The 22,576-nt window shown below is 36.3% G+C and overlaps 1 protein-coding gene across 3 annotated transcripts in view; it reads left to right on the forward strand.

Moving 5' to 3' along the window:
* LOC135224975 (uncharacterized) overlaps nucleotides 1-22,576 on the forward strand; it is a 334,014-nt gene that overhangs the window by 265,207 nt on the left and 46,231 nt on the right. For 2 of the 3 annotated variants that reach the window (XM_064264281.1, XM_064264289.1), the window contains 2 exons: nucleotides 2,567-2,719; nucleotides 19,296-20,234. In XM_064264281.1, coding sequence (XP_064120351.1) covers nucleotides 2,567-2,719; nucleotides 19,296-20,234 — 1,092 coding nt within the window. The remainder of the gene's footprint in view (nucleotides 1-2,566; nucleotides 2,720-19,295; nucleotides 20,235-22,576) is intronic. The other variant, XM_064264285.1, reaches the window with a different exon arrangement.

The raw sequence follows: 22,576 nt of genomic DNA on the forward strand, positions 1-22,576 counted from the left end.
GGTACTTCTACTGGGTGAATAGGGTGAAGATACATTACAAGTAGTCCCCGGTTATTGGCAGGGGTTCCATTCCAACATGTGATGATAAGCAAAACTCACCATAAACCAAAAACTGGCAATTTTCAGCACTTATTTGTGCCGATAACCAGAAATTGGCACCTCTGTTAGGTATGCATTAGTGCCAGTACAAGATTATTGGCGCCAATAGCCAGAAATCGGCGCATATCGGTGCCAAAAATCACTGATTTTCGTCACTAGATAAGTACCATAAAACTGGCCATCAATAACCAGGGACTGTCTGTATATAGGTTAAGAAAATACAATAACAATAATTAAATAAGCATAAAATCTACAGAAACCAATATTTATAACATCCAATATTACTTAATATACAGAGGTCCCCCGTAATCGCAGGGAATGCGTACCAGACCCCCCGCGAATAGTTAGAATCAACGAATAGTTGGCACCCCTATAAAAATGCTGAAAACAGCCCATTTTGTCAGTTAAAACTCAAGAAAAACCCACACAAAATTTTTATACTTGGTTTTTAATAGTTTTATCACAAATAGTACATTTTATTATGAAATTGATAAAAATAAAAAAAACAAAGGAATTTCTGGATATTTCTCTTTGAAAAATACCACATATAGGCAAATTTTCTACCGCGAATAATGCGGGGAAATGTTCCCGAGAGAAATCCGTGAATGTGTGAGTCTGCGAATCTGGAGAACGTGAATACGGGGGTTCCATTGTAATACAATAGACAGGAAGGGGAGGGGGTGGAGATGGGGAGGCCATGAAAGTGGATCGAGGTAGGGATGAGAATGGGAGGGGGAAGGGAGAGAGGTGGGGAGGGATGGGATGGGGATTCACCATTTACCAAAAATTAGTGGGAGGTCCCAAATTACATAGTACCATTTCAATCAAGTAATTAATTTGAAAGATATTTGAGAAAAAAGATGGCTCGCTGCCTGAAATGGATGGTAATTACGGTATTATTCAAACAAAAATTATACTGAAATAATTTTGCTGCACTTTCAAATTTGCCACTTTCACTTGACCCAAAATGACCCTGCCCATATAAGCAGAGAATGAAAGTCAACATTACAGGTGTACATACATATCTTATGAAAGTATCCCAACCTCTGTAAAACTGCAGATGTCAGATTCTAAAAACAGATCAGTTAAGGAGACTTTCTCACAATCATCATTTTCAATTTATCCAAATGTCAAGTTTTTAAAGAACTGTAAATTAGCTCAAATTACAATATTACAAACAAATCTTTAGGTCAGCCTTATGAGTGTTATGTATTGTGACTTAGTGGTGTGGTTGTTACATATTTTGACTCAGTGGTGTGGTTGTTATGTATTTTGACTCAAATGTGCGGTTAACCCTTAATGAGTAGCAATAACAGGTTTTGGGTGGACGGTGGAGTGACTCATAGTAACAATATTACGTGGCATTGATATTGGGGAATCAGGCGAGAAAGAGATGCCATTACTTCTATAGCCCATAAATTCACTAATGGCAACTTTTAGACTGCCTAAGACTTGGCGGCTCAGGGGTTAGTTTTGATCTTGACTTCAATGGAGGATGTATACTGCCTTTCTTTCTATCTTACATGATGTCTTTTTGTAAATTTGCTCATAAATGCGTATACCAATGGGTTGCTGTTGGCTTTATTCTTATCTTTTATGATAGTACGTCAGTTGTAAATCTAATTTTGCAAAGAAAAGTGCAAAGAATATTAGACAAAACATGTATAAATCCAAAAAAGTTACTGCATCTTCCTTCTTGGTAAATTTACATAAATGTTTTACAACAAATACGCTCATAATTTGTTAATTTTATTTCTTATCTGTTTTGATATTGTGTGAGCTGTATTGTAATTTAACAAAATATAATAAATTTATTTATTAGAAAAATCATGTGTAACTTCATAAAATTTACGATTGTTTTGTAAAAGAGGCGCCACTAGGGGTTGTAAATATAGTCATTTTTGACTTCTTGTGGAAGGTAGGAAAAGTTTTTTAGAATTATTTTCTTTCACCATGTGCATTTGCATATCTTCCTCTTTCCATTGATGTGCTTTTTTCTTAAATTAGCTGACCTCAAAGTTTTGCCAGCCTTGGGTGCTGCATATTTATTTTCGTATTACCCCGCCTCCTGAGGGTTAAACTACTAAATAATTATAAGATAATAATACACAGACTGTCCATTAGGTAGCAAATTGGGTTAATCATTGTTGTCATGTGATGTCTTCTCTCTTTTGATGACACTCTTGCTAAGAGTAATGCTTGTTTGTTTCTTGCTTATTTTGCCAACTTGGAATAGTCTGCAAAATTAATTTTTATTTTTTATATAGTTGTTTAATTTTATGGAGCCTTGCTATTAATTCAGTTAGGTTCAAGTTGACAACATACAAAAATATTTTCAGTTGGTTTCAAGTTACCAATACTGTATATAAAAAGTTATTTTGAGTTGGTTTAGAGTTAATGATATACTACCAAAATGTTCATGGTGATAAAAATCCTATTTAAACTTTCTTAATATGGTTTATTGCAGGATGATACATCCAGGTCTGGAAATACTGGGCCTTTGCATCGGTCTGGTAGCGCTCAGTCCGATTCTTCAGGGTTTATGGAGGGGGATTTAGTGGATGGAGAAAATCGAAATGTTTCATCTAGTCAACTACCAAATGTAAACATTCCAAGTCCGGTAAGCTGTATTGGTTTTGTAGATCTATAAGTTACTTCACTCTGCGCAGTTATAGTGCCTGAGAAAGTGGTTTATGTGTTGCAAATCTTATTTAGTTCTGTATGGGTTCATGGTATGATTGACAAGAGTAGTGGTTATTGAACAATGATTAGAATTAAGTTTGAAGAACTTTTATGGAATTGTTGCCTAAGACTAGCCAATTGAATATGTATTTATATACCCAAGTACATTGAAAATATAATGTCAAGTGAATTACTTTTCCATGATAGACATTATTTGACCTACTTGGGATAAGTATTAGCTTTGAAACTTACCTGTCCCATATTAAAATTATATAGTGTTTTTCTTTGTGCTTGGTAAGGTGTCATCCTGACAGTACTATTAGTATGCTGTATTAAGTATTTTTATCTCTATTTTGTGTTTTTGTTAGACTTTAAACCCCTCATGGCATGTTTTAGATGTCAAAGAATACAGAACAGTGCTTAAAATCAAACATCTGTAGTGACTGTCTAATTTTCAATCAATCTATGTCAAGTACTGGTAACAAATTATTTAACAAAATTTTGTCAGAATCTTCAAAATTATCAGTTTATGCAATCATCAATTTTTTACAAAGTTACCGTAATTGAAGACAGTAAGATCTAATATGTGTATGTATTTATCAAGAGCAAACCTTTCAGGCCTTGAGAGTTAAGAATATTAACCTGGTGGTCTGGTTAAACTATTTAACAACAACAACAATACAAATAATAATAATAATAATAATAATAATAATAATAATAATAATAATAATAATAAAAGATATCAAAGATCAACATGTCAAATTTGGTTCATTCTCTTTCTTAGATTTCTATTAAGAAAACCTGATTTAATCCCATTATTTTTTTTTATGTATTTTTGATCATCAAATTTTTTAGAACAATAATTGAACAGTTAGACATGGAAATTGAGGAGATTGTGAGAATGGTGATACAAGAAGGTCTTGTATTTAGAATGACTATAAAACTTTCATCCTTTAATTTATCTGTAGCACATTCTGCCTTGTTGAAATTGCACTGTAAGGTAAATGGTAATTAATGCATTCCTCATTTGTGGGCTGAACTGTTTAAACAGTGTTTCTCACATTTTTACAGTTATCTCATTTCCTGCTATCCTGTTACAGAAATTTCTAAAACAAATCTGCTTTTAATATTTTGAGAGTAATTTTCTTCCTCTTTTCTTGTTCTATGCCAGGTCTGGTCGAGATAAGGGCATTAGGCTACTTTCTTTATTTACCATTGCATTAAAACAGAAACATGAAATTCTACAGCTTGCATTGTCCATAATGGATATTTTGTTTATTTCTTACAATGATAGAACAAGAATTGAAGTATCAGATATAATTTCTGAGCAACATCACTGTAAGCTAGACTTCCATCATATAGTGTGATGTTCTGTAATTGAGTTGTGCCAATCATTTTTCAGAATGTGCCATAATAAGTACCTGATTTTGAATCCCCAGTAAGTAGCCTTGAAAATTCATGTAAAAATTATGAATTTTGAAATGCCTGGTAGGAACTTTGTGCCATTTATTTTCTGCTTTTATAATGTATCATAGATATCTTACAGGTCTCTCCCCCTTTCCTTAGTTTAGTAAAATTGCTAGTGCTTTGATGTCTTTTGGTATTCCTCTAGCTTGTTTAGTGTTGACAATCTGGTTTTACTGTATACCTGTAGTTAGAGTTGTAGATTTGTTTTCAACCAAGTAGGGTGCAGAGAAATAGAGAACTAAGAAATATACAAACTACTATTCCACTTACGTAGAGATAAACCTTACAGATGAAATGCATTAAAAAATCTTTTTCTTTTATAGATATGTCTGCCAATAAACATACTACATATTAGCTTTCAAAGCTGTAGTTTCTTGCATGATTTTTAGATGTGTGGTGGTGTATCTTTCTAGACCAGACAACCAGTTATGTATTTTATGTTGATCCCAGTATAGTACTGTCTAAAAGAAGTTCTCAACAGTAATGCTGTACATCTTTAAAACTAACTACATATACGTAAAGGGGTTGTCCACAGGTTTCAGATGTCACTGAAACAATTTGGCACTTGGCATTCTGTTGCATATTACCCAACTTTTGCAGGGCAGTAGGTACGTCTATATAAATCAGTTAGATAGTTGATTGTTTACCCTTGTCAGTTCAGACCATATCACCTGGTTTCTCCAGTTTTAATCTCCACTTAATTTCATCAAAGCCACTGTATGATGGCATCAATCTTATTTACTTAGCCTAATTTATCCTTAGAAAAAAAATAGTGCACAATCTTTGTGGCTGGTTTCTCATGCCTTCATTTGTATATTTATTGTTTACATCTGTGTTCATTTATTTATCCATCCTGTTTCAGCCCTTTGAGATTCTGATGAAAATGACAATCATCATCCATTTTCAACCTGATTCGATGATGAGTATAGGTGTTGGTGTCGAAAGATATTTTTTTAATAAATATGCCCTAAGTTTGAATTTTGATTTGGCACTTTTGTGTGCTTGTTGTAGTCATGAGTGTTATATATTTTGATTTATGGTGAATTTATCAAAAAAGCAACCTAAACTGTTATTCCACGCAGTGAACTTACACCACTTTAAACATACTTTAATACATATTGTTCCACAGTAAGCCAGGATCTGGAGTATGAATTTTTGTCTTAAAAGAATGTAAAACTAAATAAATTAAATCAAGCTCAATCACTGCAAGAGGAGTATATTTTAAGAATTTCTCTATCAACTATGGACAAACTTGCTGTTTTGGATGCAATTCAAAGTAAGCCTGACTTTCCCATTCTAGAAGTATAAGTGGTATGAAGGACTGGTCAAACTAGTCATATAGACTTTCATGACTTCCGTTTATTATTTATGACAATATGAAACCTGGCACACATATAGTCAAGGAGTTCTTGAAAGACTCTCCAACCTGGACTTCTGGTGCAGATCTATAAGCATGGAAAAACTCCACTTGAATCTGCCAGCTCCTATCAGATTTGAAAACTCCATGTCATCTTTCCTTCTGACATATTTCTTCTTTGACATATATCTACTTCCTCCTCCCTTCTAAATTGTGATTGAGACTACTTTAAGTGTTTTCCATAAACTGTTTTTTTTTTTACAATAAAGCAAGTTTTTATATAAACCCATTCATCATAAACTCTGTGCCTTTTTGTCTTCACTGCTCTATTAGATTGAGATAGACTTGGTAGAATGAGGAGCATCAACAATTTCATGAGACAATAGGAAATTGGCTAAGCATGTTGATGGAGGGATTTTTTCTAAGGGGGGGGAAGGGAACATTTGCTATGGTCACATGGATGCATACCACACAGTTGAAGGTATTTTATTATGAATAGGGTTATATAAGGTATTAAGATTGATAAAATTTAAAACCATTCATAGTCCACTAAGTATAAAAATTCATGTTTATTTGTATATAATCTTGTACCATGTGACTTTCCAAAACCTAATTTTTAACCTATTATTAAGGGGTGACACCATACATGAATGAGATATAAAATGTGTATGAGAGAGAATTATTGGCTCCTGGTTAGGTTGTTACACTGACAGATATCCATTTGCAATATTCAAATAATAGTTGTATTGATACTAATGATAATTTTAATAAAACTGTTGCTTTACTTACTGTATCAACTTATGTATATTGCATGTATTATTGTCATGTTTTCGTGTTATAAAATATTAACATAGTGATTATGTGCAATTTGCAATCTGGTAATGTGTACATTCTTAAAAACATCAGCTAATAGACATACAGTACGGTCCCCAATTATGTGAGAATTTGGTCGATCCACGGCCTCGCAGAACTGGAAAATAGCAGATTTCGATACACATACCTAATGGGAAAATTCCATTAGGGCCAAGGCAAACGGCAACTTACCCAGTCAAACTTTTTTTATATACTACTTATCTTCAGTACTTTCTGTGTACTATACTGTAATTTTTTCTTCTATGAAATTGTTCTTATGGATAAATAAAATATAAAAAAGGTTTTAATACCTTGAAAAAGTTTAAAATTACACCCTGGATGGTGAAAACTCCCACACGTAAACACTGCCTCCATCGGTGCAAGTGTACTATACGATACAGTCATTTCCTTTAAAAAACCTTTTGGATGGAATTTCCTCTACCTATCCTCTGGCAAAAAACCTTCAAACTCCTCTATCTCATCCTCTGTGAAGAGTTTTGCTGCTGAAGGAAGGCTTTGTTAACCATTTTAGGTTTCGGGGACTGGCGGATCATGCATGTTTTCATTCCCATTAGGCCTAACAAACTTGGTTATGAGCACCCATCTCGGTTTCTTTCTCCATCACGTTCACTATGTAATCGTTTTCATCTAAATTTATTCTACAATAAAAAAGAACTGATGAAAATTCAAGATTTGAAATGAAATTACAATTTCTTAAAAAGAAATTATAAAAATTCAAAATTCACCATAAAATGATAGTTTCTTGAAAAGTTTAGATCGAATGATTATCTCTCTCTCTCAAGCACATCTGCTTCTCTTGTTAAGTAGTGCACCAATTTTATGTAGTGCATTTTTTTTTTGTAAGGTAGTGTTCGATTTATATGATCGCTTACCTGCTTCTTCTTGATAATGCGTTCTGAAGTCTGGTTTTCATGTTTAACTTTATGCTTCTTATTAATGTTAGTTCTGGATTAGTAATCTTTGTGGTCTTAGTCTCTCAGGAGAAGTTTGAATGAGACGAACGGCAGAGTTTCTTTCTTTACTGTGCAAAGAATTAGAGTTACAAGTACAACTACAAAACTTATAAATCTATTGTTGGACTCTTGGCAATATGTCTGCTTCTGTACTCAACGACAGCTGCCAGTTCTCTCTGGCTTCTTCTGTCAATCTCAGTTGAGCCACCCTCGGTTTGAATTTGGCACCACCTCCTTAGGCGGAGTAGATTTTGTTCTCCGCCCAACTGTATTCTTGATTCTTGGAGTGGTGTTTCCTTATCTTTTCCCCATCCCCTTTTAGGTGGGGTTAACATGTTAATTCCTCCTTTTTCAGGCTGAGTCAATAATTTAACATGTTAATACCTCCTCCGGGAGGCAGAGCTGCATTCCTGCTAGAAGAAGCTGAGTAAGTTTGGTGCGAGGTCACAGGTCAAAGATTTTATGACGGTCTTAAGATTTTAATTGCTATGGTTCAATTTTCTGTGACTAAGGTTTTGTTGATCAAATTCTGGCTCACACACCAAAGCTCAATTCTCTCTCTCTCTCTCTCTCTCTCTCTCTCTCTCTCTCTCTCTCTCATCTCTCGTCTCTCTCTCTCGCTCTCTCTCCTCTCTCTATTTTTACTGTACTTTGATTATTCTCTCTCTCTCTGTTTTTATGGTATCCTATCTACTATTATTTCTTATAGCTATCATTGCACTCTGTTAATCACTTTTACTAATCATTTTCATCAAAATTTATTTCAACTATAGAAAAAAATAAAATCAAATACCAAAAGTTAGTCAAAACAAGTTAACCTAGGCAAAAAAAAATTTTTTTTATGTCATTTTTATGTCATGTTCAGCAATGATGGATTTCAAGTCGACTGCTGCCAAAATGGAAGTTGCTCTGTCCTTTGTCTTTAACTTAAGGACAAGCTTTTTAGTTTTGAGAAAATAGACCTTCCTCTTCAACTTCTAGGCAGATGCATACATGATGCAGATGATCAGAATACACTTTGCAGATCTGAATAATATGTGATGCTGATGATGATACCGATCATTCATACACACTGCGCTATGAAGTCACAAATACGTGAAGTGGAGCCTTCCATCATAGCTAATGGCTAAGCAGAAGCCTTCAGCACTTCGCAGATGTGAATAATATGTATGGCGATGATGACGATGCCAATCATTCATACACAGTGCGCTATGGCATCACAAATGCGTGAAGCAGAGCCTTCCATCTTAGCTAATGGCTGAGCAGGAAATCTATCTCTCACATTCCCCCACCCCTATCTCAGATACCAGTGAACCCCCTCCCGACCTAAAGTACTAGAAAAGACAATAGATTTGACACGTTTGTGGCGCATGACTCGCAGACTGAACAGCTTTGCAGATACAGAAAATCTATTTTTGAGAACTAGCGGCTGCATAAAAGGGGAATCGCACAATCCGATCACGCATATTTTGGGACCGTACTGTAGTATCATAAATATATATGTTTTTATAATTGGCTACATATATATCTTTCTATAATTGGCTACATCGGAAGGTATCAACACACACTATAACAAAGGGCATTTTCCCTCTATGTAAGGGTGATCAGTTGCTAGTTTGAATTGTTCGTGAGTGTTTGTAATGTGCGATGCTGTACCCCGAGCATGTAGCCTTTGTTACAGTGCCTGGAGCATTGCAGGTCCTGCTATTTCGGCGTGTTGTGTTGTGTGCTGTGTACAGGCCCACCTCATCCAAATAGGGCAAGGAAGGCATTGATCCTGCAGAAGAAACTAGACATTGTCGTGCATGATATTAAGATTTCCTAGGACAAGGTGAAGAAGTAAACAACAGACTTTGGGAAGAAAGCACCCAGGAGTCAGGTCTGCAAGGTCATGGCAAAAGGCTATCTTAAGGATACTGAACAGTCAGTCAACCTTGATCTGGTTTCATCAGCAAGGGCTGCTGGAGTGGATGTATGCGGTGCTGACATGAAGGCTGCAGCTACAAAATTTGCAGGCTTGCATGAGGTTGTGGACTTTAAGGCATTTGAACCTTGGCTATTTTTTGGTGGGATATCCGGACTCAATTGCATAGCTTTGGATAGATCAGTGGAGGGAACACGGTTGACCCGCCACATTTGCATTCTCGAGATTCGCAGACTCTCCTATTTGCAGATTTCTCTTTGGACAATATCTACCCATTATTTGTGGGAAATTCACCTATTCGCGGTATTATTCACTGAAAATATTCACAGATTACTGTATTTTCATATAATTTTCGTGACTGAATTCAATTTTTGTGATAAAACTATTATGATATGCAGTTGTAAGCATTTTTAGAGGGTTTTTCTTGTTTTTGAACTATCAAAATAGACAGTCATAAGCATTTTTAGAGGGGTTCTAAGTATTTGCGGAATTTAGCTATTTGTGGGGTTGTCTGGGATGCATCCCCCACGAATACCAGGGGTCCACTGTAGAGGAATTTGCCAAATGTTGCAAGACTTGGTGAGAAAGGTTTTTTTAGGGCAAATCTATATCGCTGACAAAACTGGTCTATTTGTTGCTCCTTACCTTGGCAGATGAGAAGGAAAAAATTTACCCACCCAAAAGCTTTCCAACCAATGCATGTCTGCTTTGTTATGTGCAAATGTTACTGGTAGCCATCATTGCAAACCATTAGTAGTTGGAGATGCAAAGCAACCCTGTGCCTTGTGTTGGTTGATGGATAGGCTCCCCATGTCATTTGGCAAAGGCTTGGTTCACCTCCAAGATCATTACAGATTTGTTCCATAATCACTTTTGTAAGGAGGTTGTTTGTTATCAGACACAGAACCTTGGCATTGTAGACATCAGGTGAAGACTTTGTTTCTTTTGGACAATGCTCCTGCATATCTTCATGCAACCCAGTAGGTTATTGATGAAGGTCATATTAGGGTCATTTATTTGCCACTTGATATGAGTGCACTCATTTGGTAATGGACCAAGATATTGTTGCAACAAAACTTCTATAGTACTGGAAGAAGTTCCTGGAGGAGGTGATTTTAGTGTTGGAGGACAAGGGGCCTGAGAAGCAAGGCTTGGATACAGTGGGGGAAACAGACACTGAAGAATCTTTGAAGGTATTTGCTGAAGTCTGTCATCTACAACTTCACAGATGCTTGGAAGAACGTCACCGTAGACCCTCAACCATGCCTGGAACTGTATGCTAAAGGGAGAAGAGACCATGATTGACTTTAAGTGGAATGTCAGTGCAAAGCAGAATCCTCATTTGTATTGTCAAAATACCCTCAACAGCTGCTTCAGATCCCAAACTCCTGTGCACCCAAGCCCATCGCTATCCACTTGGTTGTTCAGCTTGGAAATGCAGGCAAGCACACCTGCACCTTTTGTTGATGTGCAGGACTCTTTCAGCCAAGAATCTGATCTGTTGTTGCCCCACTTTGATGACCATGACCCTCTCAGCACCTGTATGCCTCTTTAGCTACTTCATATAGTGCTAGCTCATTCCCAGAAAGAACCAAATATTTAATTATTTCACATAATATTACAAAAATTTTCCATCCAACAATAGAACTCCCACCACCCTGGACTTTGAAACGAATGAAAATATGTACTGCTCTATCATATCTAAAAAGAAATATGGCAAACACAGAGATGTATCGCCAACATGCGTTAGGACACATCAGAAGAAAAGGAGATCAACTTATGATTTACACAGATGGATCTAAAAACAACACTGGAGTAGGAGTCTCAGTATTCTCAAAAGATAAATTAATCAAAATAAGTCTTCTCCCAATATCATCAGTATACACTGCAGAACTCAGCTATACAAATAACACTAGACTTAATATCTGAGGAGAGAGCAATTTCCATCATAATTATCAGACTCATGAAGTGCTACTGATGCTATAAACAAATACAAGTCTCCAAATCATCTTGTACAAGGAATCCAAATAAAAATCCATCAACTTACTCAGTTAGGACTACAATTAATAAAAATATGTTGGATTCCAGCATATGGGAATTGACAGAAACAAAAGGGTAGATACAGCTACCAAATTAGCTTGCACTATTTCATCAACAATTACATATGCCCCCAGTATCAGACTGGGTAACATCCATTAAGACTAATATATCAAGACTGGGATTCAGGGCATCAAGGGTTGTAGACATTTTATAAGATTTTCTTAAACTTTTTTTTTTTCAGAAAATTGATAAAACATAGACCAGACAGTCAACAGTTTACTGATCTGCACCAAAATGTATCAAATAGTTAATATTATTAGTGGTAATTTGCAAAAAACGTGTAAAACACTTTGTTATTTGTGAGAATTTGCACACAAACTACAAAAATGCCCTTTTTACATTAGCCACAATGGGCTAAATATTTTTGGCAATGCCTACCCCGCAAGTGTCCTTTGTGAACAATGATAATCTGTCCAAAGTATGATGTGTAGGACTCCATATAAAAAAAACAGGCTAAAGAGAGAAAACGCTGGAAACAAAATTTTATGTGGCCACTTCTGAAGGCTTTGATGAAACAAATACAGTGGTACCTCGAGATACGAAATTAATCCGTTCCGAGGTGCCCTTCGTATCATGAGTTTTTCGTATCTTGAACCGCATTTTACATGTAAAATGGCTAATCCGTTCCAAGCCCTCCAAAAACACCCCAGTAAATTTCATAATAAAGCTAAATTGACCTATAAACAATGAAATACTACAACAATTTAGACCATACAATGCCTAACTTAATACGTACTGCTAATTACCTGTAAATAAAGTGTACTAGTGTACATGGTATACAAGAAATACTGTACGTACATACGTACGTATGTAGTAATACATACGTACGTATGTAGTAAAATGTGGAAGCTTACCTTTCGAGTGAGGCTATCTCCGAAAGTGGCGACAGAGGAGGAGGACAAACGGCAGATACATACACTTAACTTTACGAAACACATAAAAAAATGTCAGAAAAACAAACTAAACTTTACAAAACACATCAACAAAACTGTAACACTTAACTTTACAAAAAACTTAAAATTAAATTTTTTTTGTCTTTTTTGATTTTTAAATTTTTAAAACTTTTTTATACTTTACGTATTTTACAAAGTTTCAATTTCTTCACCACTGAATGTATGCCAGTCCGTTTACAGAATTTTTTGAACTACCCATGAGAAACCTTGAACTCTGGGGTTGCCGTCGATGTCCCCTCTCCTCCTTCGTCTTCGGCTTGGGCAATCAAATTGCCGAAAATAGCGCTGGCCTTCTGGCAGATTGCCATCTCGGTTATCGTATCGCCATCGATTTCTTTGTCCTCAATCCATAGAAGAAGCAGCCTTTCCATTTCATCATGCGCATGGCTCCTCTTGTTGGACAAAATAGTCATGCCCTTGGAAGGTGTAGCTGCTTTGATGGCTTCCTTCTGCTTAAGGATGGTGCCTATCGTCGACGGATTTCGGCCGTATTCCTTAGCGATCACACTCAACCGCAAGCCAGCTTCATACTTTTTTATTATCTCCATTTTTGTCTGCATAGAAAGCATTCTCTTCTTTCTGTGAACTTCAGCAACTTTCTTGGGACCCATGACTATACTGTACGTAATTAAGTTATGTAGTACGTATACTAATTAGGTTCTCACACAACAGGATGAAGTAGCACAACGAAATCACTAACACAAATTTACGTTAACAAACAAAATCGTATATGTGAACGAACGAATTACGCGTGCGTACGGTAACACTGGTGAGAAGCAATGGCTGAAGAAGAACGCTGCTACGTACTAGTACGTAGATGCATGATGGGAGGGATGCTGACCAATAGGAGAGAAGGATCTCATGGTGGTGACTAGCATCAGGAACCAATGGGAGAGCGGGAGGATGGTGGCGAGTCTACTCAGTTTGCGGCACTCGAGTTTCAAAATTGTTATCGGTGGTCTGGGCGAATCTCGGACTTTACAGCAACAACCTTTCGTATCTTGAGCAATTTTCGTATGTAGAGCCGTAAAATTTTTCGTATTTGCTTTCGTATCTCGAGTTTTTCGTAAGTTGAGCCTTTCGTATCTCGAGGTACCACTGTATATGCTTAGCAACAAATATATGTTTACAAAAAAAGTAAAGCAAATGTGCTTTAATCTTTAGATTAGCTTTACCATATGATGCCAGTTCTTATTGTATACTACCGTAATTACTGTGCTGTTATTTTCTGCATGCGTATCTCGGTTTACTGCATCAAGTATGCCTTTTGTAAATCAGGTAAAAACTTGTAACCAAATAGAAATAAACTTGATTCGTTACTGTAATATTAAGGATATGTATACTACAGAGCAATTACTTTTATCTTATGTATATGATGAATAAAGGTATAATACTTTTGTAAAGGAAGTATGGCCAATTGTTATGTTGAGGATGGGTTTAGGAAACAGTTTGTAATCATAAAAATAACTAAGTGTAAAATACGCTATAATTAGAAAAATTGTAAATACTGTATACATACAGCACTAATTCCACTTACCCTGAGAAATTTAGCTGTATCCCAAATCCCCAGGGCAGTTAAGGAAAAGACTGGAGCATCACGAGGTCCGGTGCGTGATCTCTAACCAGCTATCTCCTCGTACGCTTAGAAGTTGCCAGATCTCAGATCCCTTGCTTTACAATCTTTGTTAAGGGGGCGGGCCGGAACCTCTATATATGGAGGTATAGGGCCAAAAATGCAAAGTCATGAAAAAATTCATGGAGCTTCATATGGCAATTGAGAATACGTATAAGAAATATTTCGTCAAAATTCCTCTTACTTTCGTAGTTACAGGGTAATTAGTTAACGTAATTCAATAAGCCTAAAACATTGATCCGTACAAGAAAATGAAACAAATTTTCTTCTATTTATCGTAAATTTTTGATAAATTATTGTCAAATAAAGAAATTTGGAGAAATGGTATCTGTAGACATTCCCCGAGTCGAGAAGGTGACTTCAGGCTCAAGCTACCAAGTCCAGTCCTGATTTAGTGCGATAACGGACGTCAAGTAGGCTACACGTTCCATTTCACGTCTGACATTCGCCTGCTTTCATGTATGTTTATTTATGTTTTGGCAAGAATTTCATCATGCCAATGAGGAAAAGACAAGGGAAACATCTCGCTAACATACAGACGAAGAAAAATCGCTCAAGTATTATTGCAGAATATCATAATATATGCGTAGTTAGTGAAGAGAGAGGGGAGTGTTGCTTAGTAACGGCCCCGTCTTGCTTGACAGCACACGTCACACTGTGCCTAAGGCTACGATCTTTGAGCAAAGAGATCTTCATTTATGATAAATAACAAAGTTTTGGTTTTTTAATACCCAAAATGGAATATGAAATTCATAATAATCATGATTTATTAAATTGTCTTTGTAAAAAAAGTGTACGCCTTCGAGTTTCACCTCTTGACATTCTCTTGCGATTACGTTTATCTTTGTTTCGGGCAAGAATTTCATCATGCCAAGGAGGAAAATTCAAGGAAAACATCTCGCTAACACACAGAAGAAGAAAATTCGCTGTAATAAGCCGAGTTAGTGAAGGGGAGAGAGAGAATTGCGTAGGAAGGAGTGCCCCATCTTGCCTCAAGCAGTGTCCCAGGCTGCGATATATGAGCAAAGGGATCATCATTTATGATTAAATTATGATAAATAAAATAGTTTTGGTTTATTAATACACAAAAAACAAATATACATTCATAATAATCATTATTTATTAATATTGTCTTTATGGAAATACGAAGGAAAACTTTGAACGCCCGTATCTCAAAACTATACTTATTGACCTTCAAAATCTATCTTCTCACTTAGTTTTAAAGCTATAACATTGGAATTTGGTATATAACTCAGAAAGACATTATAGAACAATCAAATAGAGCCCTTTTTTCCAATTTTTGTTTCGTATTTTTTTTTATAAATTTTTTTCTCCTGATTTATAGGGTTTATTTTTTGACCATATTGAAAAATTCATATCTAGCAAAAAAATGACTTTTAGAAAAAAAAACTCTCCATTCGATTGGAGGTCTACATCAGGTCTATATATGGTAGTAATCCCAGGTCTTAATATTAAATATCAAGGGAGGAGATAGAATTTGAAAAATGGTTATTTTCGGGATAAATCGCCCTGGCGTCACAAAACCGAAGGTCAGAGGCGAAAATCATATGCGGTTTGGAGATGTCCCAAGTCACCTTATTAAGTGGTATGAATATCAAAGTCCTGTCCTTAAAAAAGGGCATTAGCCGGCCGGCCCCCTTAACCGATTACCAGCTACAAAAGTTAGCCTATTGTTAAGATCTCAGGTTTGTTAGCTATGGAAAATACAAATTAATTGAAAATTTGTCATTTTGGGTACATTACATCTCAAAAATATCAAGTTGGGCAAAACTGACAATTGTGTAGCTATTTTCTCATGATATTTACTTGCCTTTCAGACTAAAAAGCCATATTCTGTAGCATCAAACCTATTAAGCTTTTATACATTGCACTGAATCAAAGTGATACCCTTCACTGAATTTTTTATGGTTGTTATAATTTTCAGTCTCATTATTAGTATAAATTCTCACTCAGAGACAAACGTTATTATGATGTTTTTAGAATTACAAATATAGTACAGTACATATATAATTAGTATTATGTATGTCTTACATATACATACATACTATACTAGGAGTTATTAGACTCAATTTTGTTTAAAGTTAAACCTTTGGTATAAAAATATCCTTCCATTTTTATGATATTTTATGGTGTATGCTCACTGACAAAGACTTAGTTGTAGAATAACTGATGCATGATTTTTTAGGAAACATAGTGCAGAGCAAGTATCATACAAGCTGCCATGCTTGTGCTTTTACATAAATCTGGAGGATCTTTTCAGAGCCTTGATTTTCATGGAAGTAATTTTAGCTCTTTATGTGTTCTCTTAATGGTGTATTTTGGGATTTGATCGTACTGTTTTGCTAACCCATACCATTTCTCTTTCCATTCAGTTAGCTGTTCAGATACCACGATAACTAACTAACTTGAGTGTATGCTTTATATTTCTGTAATATAGGGACCTTAGATTTATAGTACAGGAGCATTAGCTTACAACATGAAAAAAAATGCAAAAAGCTGAATTTTTTACTGAAGTCACCTAAAACCATATTTAGTTCAATGGAGTAAAGTTTACTCAAGTTAACGGTGAGCTCGTTGATAATCCAAGATGGCCGCCGGGAATAAAAAACACTTTCTGAACTAATGACATCTATATGGCTGGGACAGATAATTTCTCATGATTTTTTTAAGATGTGTAAATGATTCGGCCATATTTAGCACTTTAAATAAAAATTATTAGCATGATAAAATACATGAGCCAGCAACTAAGGACTTTATCCTCTCTGTACAAGAGAAATGCATAGAACTTTCTGATACACAGACAATGGTGTACATGTGCGTATTCAAAATATTGGAAATACTGTTGCTGTTGAAGTGAAATACCAGCATGCATGTCAGATTAGCTTTCATACGGGCCAGGAGTCTTTGCAAAATCCCAGGAAAACACCTAAAGGTCTTAAACGGTTGGTCAATCAAGAGAAGAATTTAGATTTTCTTCAGCTTTGTGGTTCTTAGATGAATATGTATATAATCACCAGTTCACTCTGACAGACTTGGAGGGACTTCTGAAAGACTTTTCTGGAGATGGAGAAGTGTACACAGCAAAGCAGCTGAAGTCAAAACCGCAAGAAAGGTACAATGAGCATATGATCATTAGGTCAGTATTGTAAAGATACAATTTATACATTCCTGAATGAGGGCAATAGGAACATCATAAACGTACAGGACTAACACCTGAAGAAATTATTACCATGGTAGCATTGCATCATAGAGACAATACTTCTCGGTAGTCATCAGCAAATTTTAGACTGCTGAGTAAATTTACTTATTTACATGACTCTAGTTTAGCAATACAGTACACTGATATTCCAAAGAGTTTTGGGGAGGTGAATGACCTGGGGCATGCAGCTGATGTCACACTGTGTGATATGGCAATCCTGCATTCTGTTCTTGAAAAGATGACTAAGTAGCCTAAATAAGATTCTAGAAATGGTTTCTTCCATCTTGTTGTAATTGGTCATCTCCAAAAATTTAGGATAATGGTATTTATCATTTATGACTGTTCTTATTTCATCCTCCATAAGAACCCCTGCCACGTCAATAATTTCCTCAGGTGTTAGTCCTGTACCTTTATGATGTTCTCTCAGTATCCTATTGCCCTCATTCAGAAATGTAAAAAGTGTATCTTTACCATGCTGACATGTGATGATCATATGCTCATTGTGCCTTTCTTGCCATTTTGAGTTCTGCTGCTTTGCTGTGTACACTCACCATCTCCAGAAAGTCTTTCAGCAGTCCCTCTAATTCTGTCAGAGTGAACTGGTGATCATATATTCATCCAAGAACTCACAAAGCTGATTGACCAACCATTTAGGATGACCTTTATGTCTTTTCCTGGAATTTTGCAAGGACTCCTGGCCCATATAAAGGCTAGACATGCATGGTTGTATTTCATCTCGGCAGCAACAATATCTCTAATGTTCTGAATACGCACATGTACATCATTGCCCCATGTATCAGAACGTTCTATGCATTTCTCTTGTATGGAGAGGATAAAGTCCTTAGTTGCTGATTCATGTGTTTTATCTTGCTTCTCTAGAGGTTGTTTTATTGTAATAGCATAATCAACACACTTTCTAAAACACACACAGTCTTTCTTTATGTGAAATTCACCAGTCTGAGACCTGTGACTAGGTGCCCTTGTACTCTGATCTTTCACTTGAACTTTATACTTCTCTTTTCCTTTTCTTAATATTATTGAGTAAGAGATAATTTTACTGCATCTCTTTGTATAGGAAGTGGAAGTGCTCTGTTTGCTAGCAGGTGGTCCAATCCATTCTTCAGTTCACTGCTGATTGATACGACCTTATCCAATTCCTTTTGATCCATCGTACCATGACCAGAGTCAATTGGCTGGTTGCAGAAAACACTTCCCAGGCATCTTGTCTTCCAGTAGTCAGATCCTGCATAAAAGAAAAAGATTCTGACTAATAATAATTCAAAATATAAAAGTCATAAGCTGTTTGACAAGCAAATACAGTATGAAAAATAGGGTTATTTGAGCTGCATAGAAATGTAAGAGCACACAATGCTCAATTTGAGAAGGCTACTAATTTTTATTTAAAGTGCTAAATATAGCCGAATCATTTACACATCTTGGAAATAACATGAGAAATTGATCTGTCCCAGCCATATAAAAAATAATATAACACAACTGTTTACAGTCATTAGTTAAGACTTTAATACGTGTTATTTCTATAACTGGCGGCCATCAAGGATTAATCAGCAAGCTCACTGTTAACTTGAGTAAACTTTACTCCACTGAACTAAGTATGGTTTCAGGTGACTTCAGTAAAACATTCAGCTTTATGCATTTTTTTCCATGTTCATGGGTCTTAGGGCGTAATGCTCTTGTACTATTATGGAGAAACTACATTGCTCTGTAATTTATGAATAAACTTCCCACAATTAATTCAGTTATGCATTTAAGGACATGAAACTGCATTAGACATATCTCTCTTTCTCTCTCTCAAAAATTTAATTAGTTATTAAAAATCTATGGAGTCATGAAGAAAAGTTATCTGGTGGTTTTGCAAATCAATTTGTTCTTTGTAATGCATGTTAATTAATAGTGTAATATATAATGTATTGTGAAATAAAATAACTACATAATTCATTTTAGTTAGTTATGTTTTAATATGATTTTCTTAAGGACAGCATTTGTCTTACTAATTCTTATCTCATTTCTTTTTAGGCTCATACGTGGTGGTGGAGTCATGAAAGTGCAGGCAGTATGGAAACAGTACGTCATGTACCTGTTGGTAATACCTTCCCTCTGCAACCTAGTCATGGCCCCTTGGGTTCTCAGCCATGTAGCATTGATCAACAGCCTGTTCTTCAAAAAAGAAACTCTGCCTGTGGTTATTCCTCACATTCCTGCAAGCAACATGGAAGTCATTCTTGGAAAAATAAGGAATGTCAACTTCCAAGTTCAGGGAGAAGCTCAAATTCTTGCCATACTTCAAATGCAGAGCATAGTTTATCATTGGACAGCTATATTCCATTGTGTCCTGTTCACAGTGCTGATGGTCGTCAAGCTGCCTCAGAGAATTATTTATCAAATAACCCAGTAACTGCACCATCAATAGTAGGTTATCAGACCCACATTTTTTCACAGGACCCTACCAATAACCTTTGTCATTCTGTGTCTCATGTTGCTAAATGTATGTGTAATGTCACGTGTCCCGTATTTGCTGCTTCAAGTGGAAAAAGTAACTTCCGTCCCCAGCACCTCGGCTCATCTTCTCTTTTATGCTGCAGACGCCATTCTTTGCCTGAGTCTCTTTTGGCTTCTTGTGCTTCAAGCAATATAAATTCCAATTTCGGTGCTTTGCATAATGTTCATTCCAACCAGTATCTTACGTCTTCACCATTTTATGAATCTGAGAAATCCTCTCCTCCTCTGTCATTACCTGCCTTTTTTCAGTTTCCTTCCGCTTCAGATAATATACATCCAGTAGAACCATTTGGATCATCTCAGTCAAGTTCTTCACAGTTTTCTGCTGTTAGTGAGCCTGCTTATTTGTTTACTGAAACCAGCAGTTTGCCAAGTTACCAGCCGTCATGTGAGGATAGAGTTGATAGAAGACAAAGTAATATAGTTACACCTCTCCTAAGTGTGGATAATAGTTCTGTAAGTTTGTGTTGTATTTTTGTTTTAGATAACTATGCAGAAGTCATGGGTAGTGTAGTTTTGATTTTTATTAGTGAAAGCCCAACAGTATTGTTCAAATGAAGTTATTCATTAAAATCACAATAGTATTTTCCTGAAATAATAAAGGGATTTTGACGTAGGAAAAATCTATTTCTGGGTGATTGGCTCGTGTCGCCCTATGAAAGGATCCTTAATATCATTCTTTCTAGGTAAAATTAATCTAAAATTACCAGAGAAAAACAAAATTAAGAAAATGTCAGTAAAACTGACTCGCTCACTCTTAAAAAGAAGTGTCGGTATGAGAATAGGGGCGAGTGGGAACACTACCACGAGACATTCACCAATTAGACCTTCCAATCAGAATCCCCACAAGAGAGAGCTGATACCAACGGGCGATGCGGCCGCTACTACTACTACTAGAGGACGCCACGGACAGCAGCGCCCCTAGCGGTCATCCTTAATCTAAGAACATCTTGTCCTGCAGGGGGGGGGCAATCAATACAGGGTGGGTTTCATAGGGCGACACGAGCCAATCACCCAGAAATAGATTTTTCCTACGTCAAAATCCCTTTTCTGGGCTCAGCTCGTGTCGGCCTATGAAAGAGTACCAGAGAAACAGACAAGATGGGAAAAAGGACAAATGAAAATCAGTTGTAAAATGAGGGATATAATATAAGTAAATCAGTTATTACAGCATATAAACTAAGTACTTAAGGCTAACTTATTTTAAACAATGACATAAAAGAAAGTTAGTAATGTAAAGTACTTAAAATTACAGTAAACATAGTAAAGTACAATAATGCAGTGTAATTTTAACAAAATAGATTTACTTAGATAACTTATTTACAAAATATACAACACATTGTGTCCTACTACCCTAGCATAAAAATAAGGGTAGGTACACTGAAGTACATTATCAGTACATGGTGTGGATGTCCCTAGCAAAAAAATAAGGGACAATCCACTAATATGATCTCAGTGGCTAAGGCTAGAATATCCGAGTAGCATGGCGATAGGGTGAGGCATGTTGGATGAGGTAGGTAGAGAGGAGACCTGGATCTATACTACTACGACTACTATACAGTATCAGGGGAAACAATGTTTCCCGCTGCTACTGCAGAAAATTTTTAAAGATTCCAAGGACTTTAGATAATGACGTTTAAAGACTGTCGGAGATTTCCATCCAGTATACTTTTTAAGATCCTCAAGTTCATATGTTGAAAGTAATTAATTGAGGTGGCTACTCCCCTGATGTCATGTGCTTTTGGAAATGAATCAGGATTGGCTTGTTTAATGAATTAAAGGATTTGTTGTCTAATACCTTTTACTGATAAAGTACCACCTTTTTCTCTCATGAAGAGAGAACCTGAGGATCTTGAGGATGTACGAGATAGAAAGGCTCTTAAAGTTGATACTGGGCAGAGAGAAGGGTCTTGCGGAAGTGGGATGACTTTCCAAGGGCCCACCTTGCAAGAGGATCCTCATTTTTAGCCAAAAAACTACGATCCGGAGCAAGCAGAACTTCTCCTGAGGGGAGGAATTCCACATGACCCGCATCTCTGGATAGAGCCGACAGTTCTGAAATTCTAGCTCCTGAAGCTAGGCTTAATAAGAATAATGTCTTTCTAAGAAGCATTATGAATGAACAAGACGAGTTGTCAGTATCTGATGCTAGTTTGAGGACATCATTTAAGAATCATGAGACTGCAGTAGGCCTTTGAGAAGGTCTAAGTCTAGCACAGGCTTTAGGGATAGACGTAAAAAAATAAGATTCAGTCAGATCTATCTGGAAACCTAACTGAAAGATCTTCTTCAAAGCCGATTTATGAGTAGTAATAGTGCTAGCTGCTAAACCTTTTTCAAACAAGGATCTGAAAAAGGATATAGCTAAATTAACTGTCATGGTTGTAGTGTTTGATTCTTTCAGGAAGGATGCTAATTTTTTAACAGCTGAGTCATATTGTCTAATAGTTGACTCTCTCTTATCTGATTCTAGGAAGAGGATGTTTTGTGGATCAATGTTAGCATCTTTATTAGCCGCAAACTTCATGAAGTCCATAAAGTTAGGGTCTGAAGAATTCCTGAGGAAGCGAACACAGTCCTCATTTGTACTGAGTGTGAACAGCTTGGGATTGGGAATCCGTTGAGGTCGGAGACCCAATTCCAGAAGCAGAGGATACCAGTTGCTCTTGGGCCAGTCTTGGAGCAATCAGGGCTACTATTCCCTTGAAAGTCCTCAGCTTGCTCAAGACTTTCAAGAGGAGATTCACTGGAGGAAAAGCATAAATTTTTCTCCACTGATCCCAATCTAACGACAGGGC

The sequence above is a fragment of the Macrobrachium nipponense genome, chromosome 20, assembly GCF_015104395.2.
Source record: "Macrobrachium nipponense isolate FS-2020 chromosome 20, ASM1510439v2, whole genome shotgun sequence".
Classification (NCBI taxonomy): Eukaryota; Metazoa; Arthropoda; class Malacostraca; order Decapoda; family Palaemonidae; genus Macrobrachium; species Macrobrachium nipponense.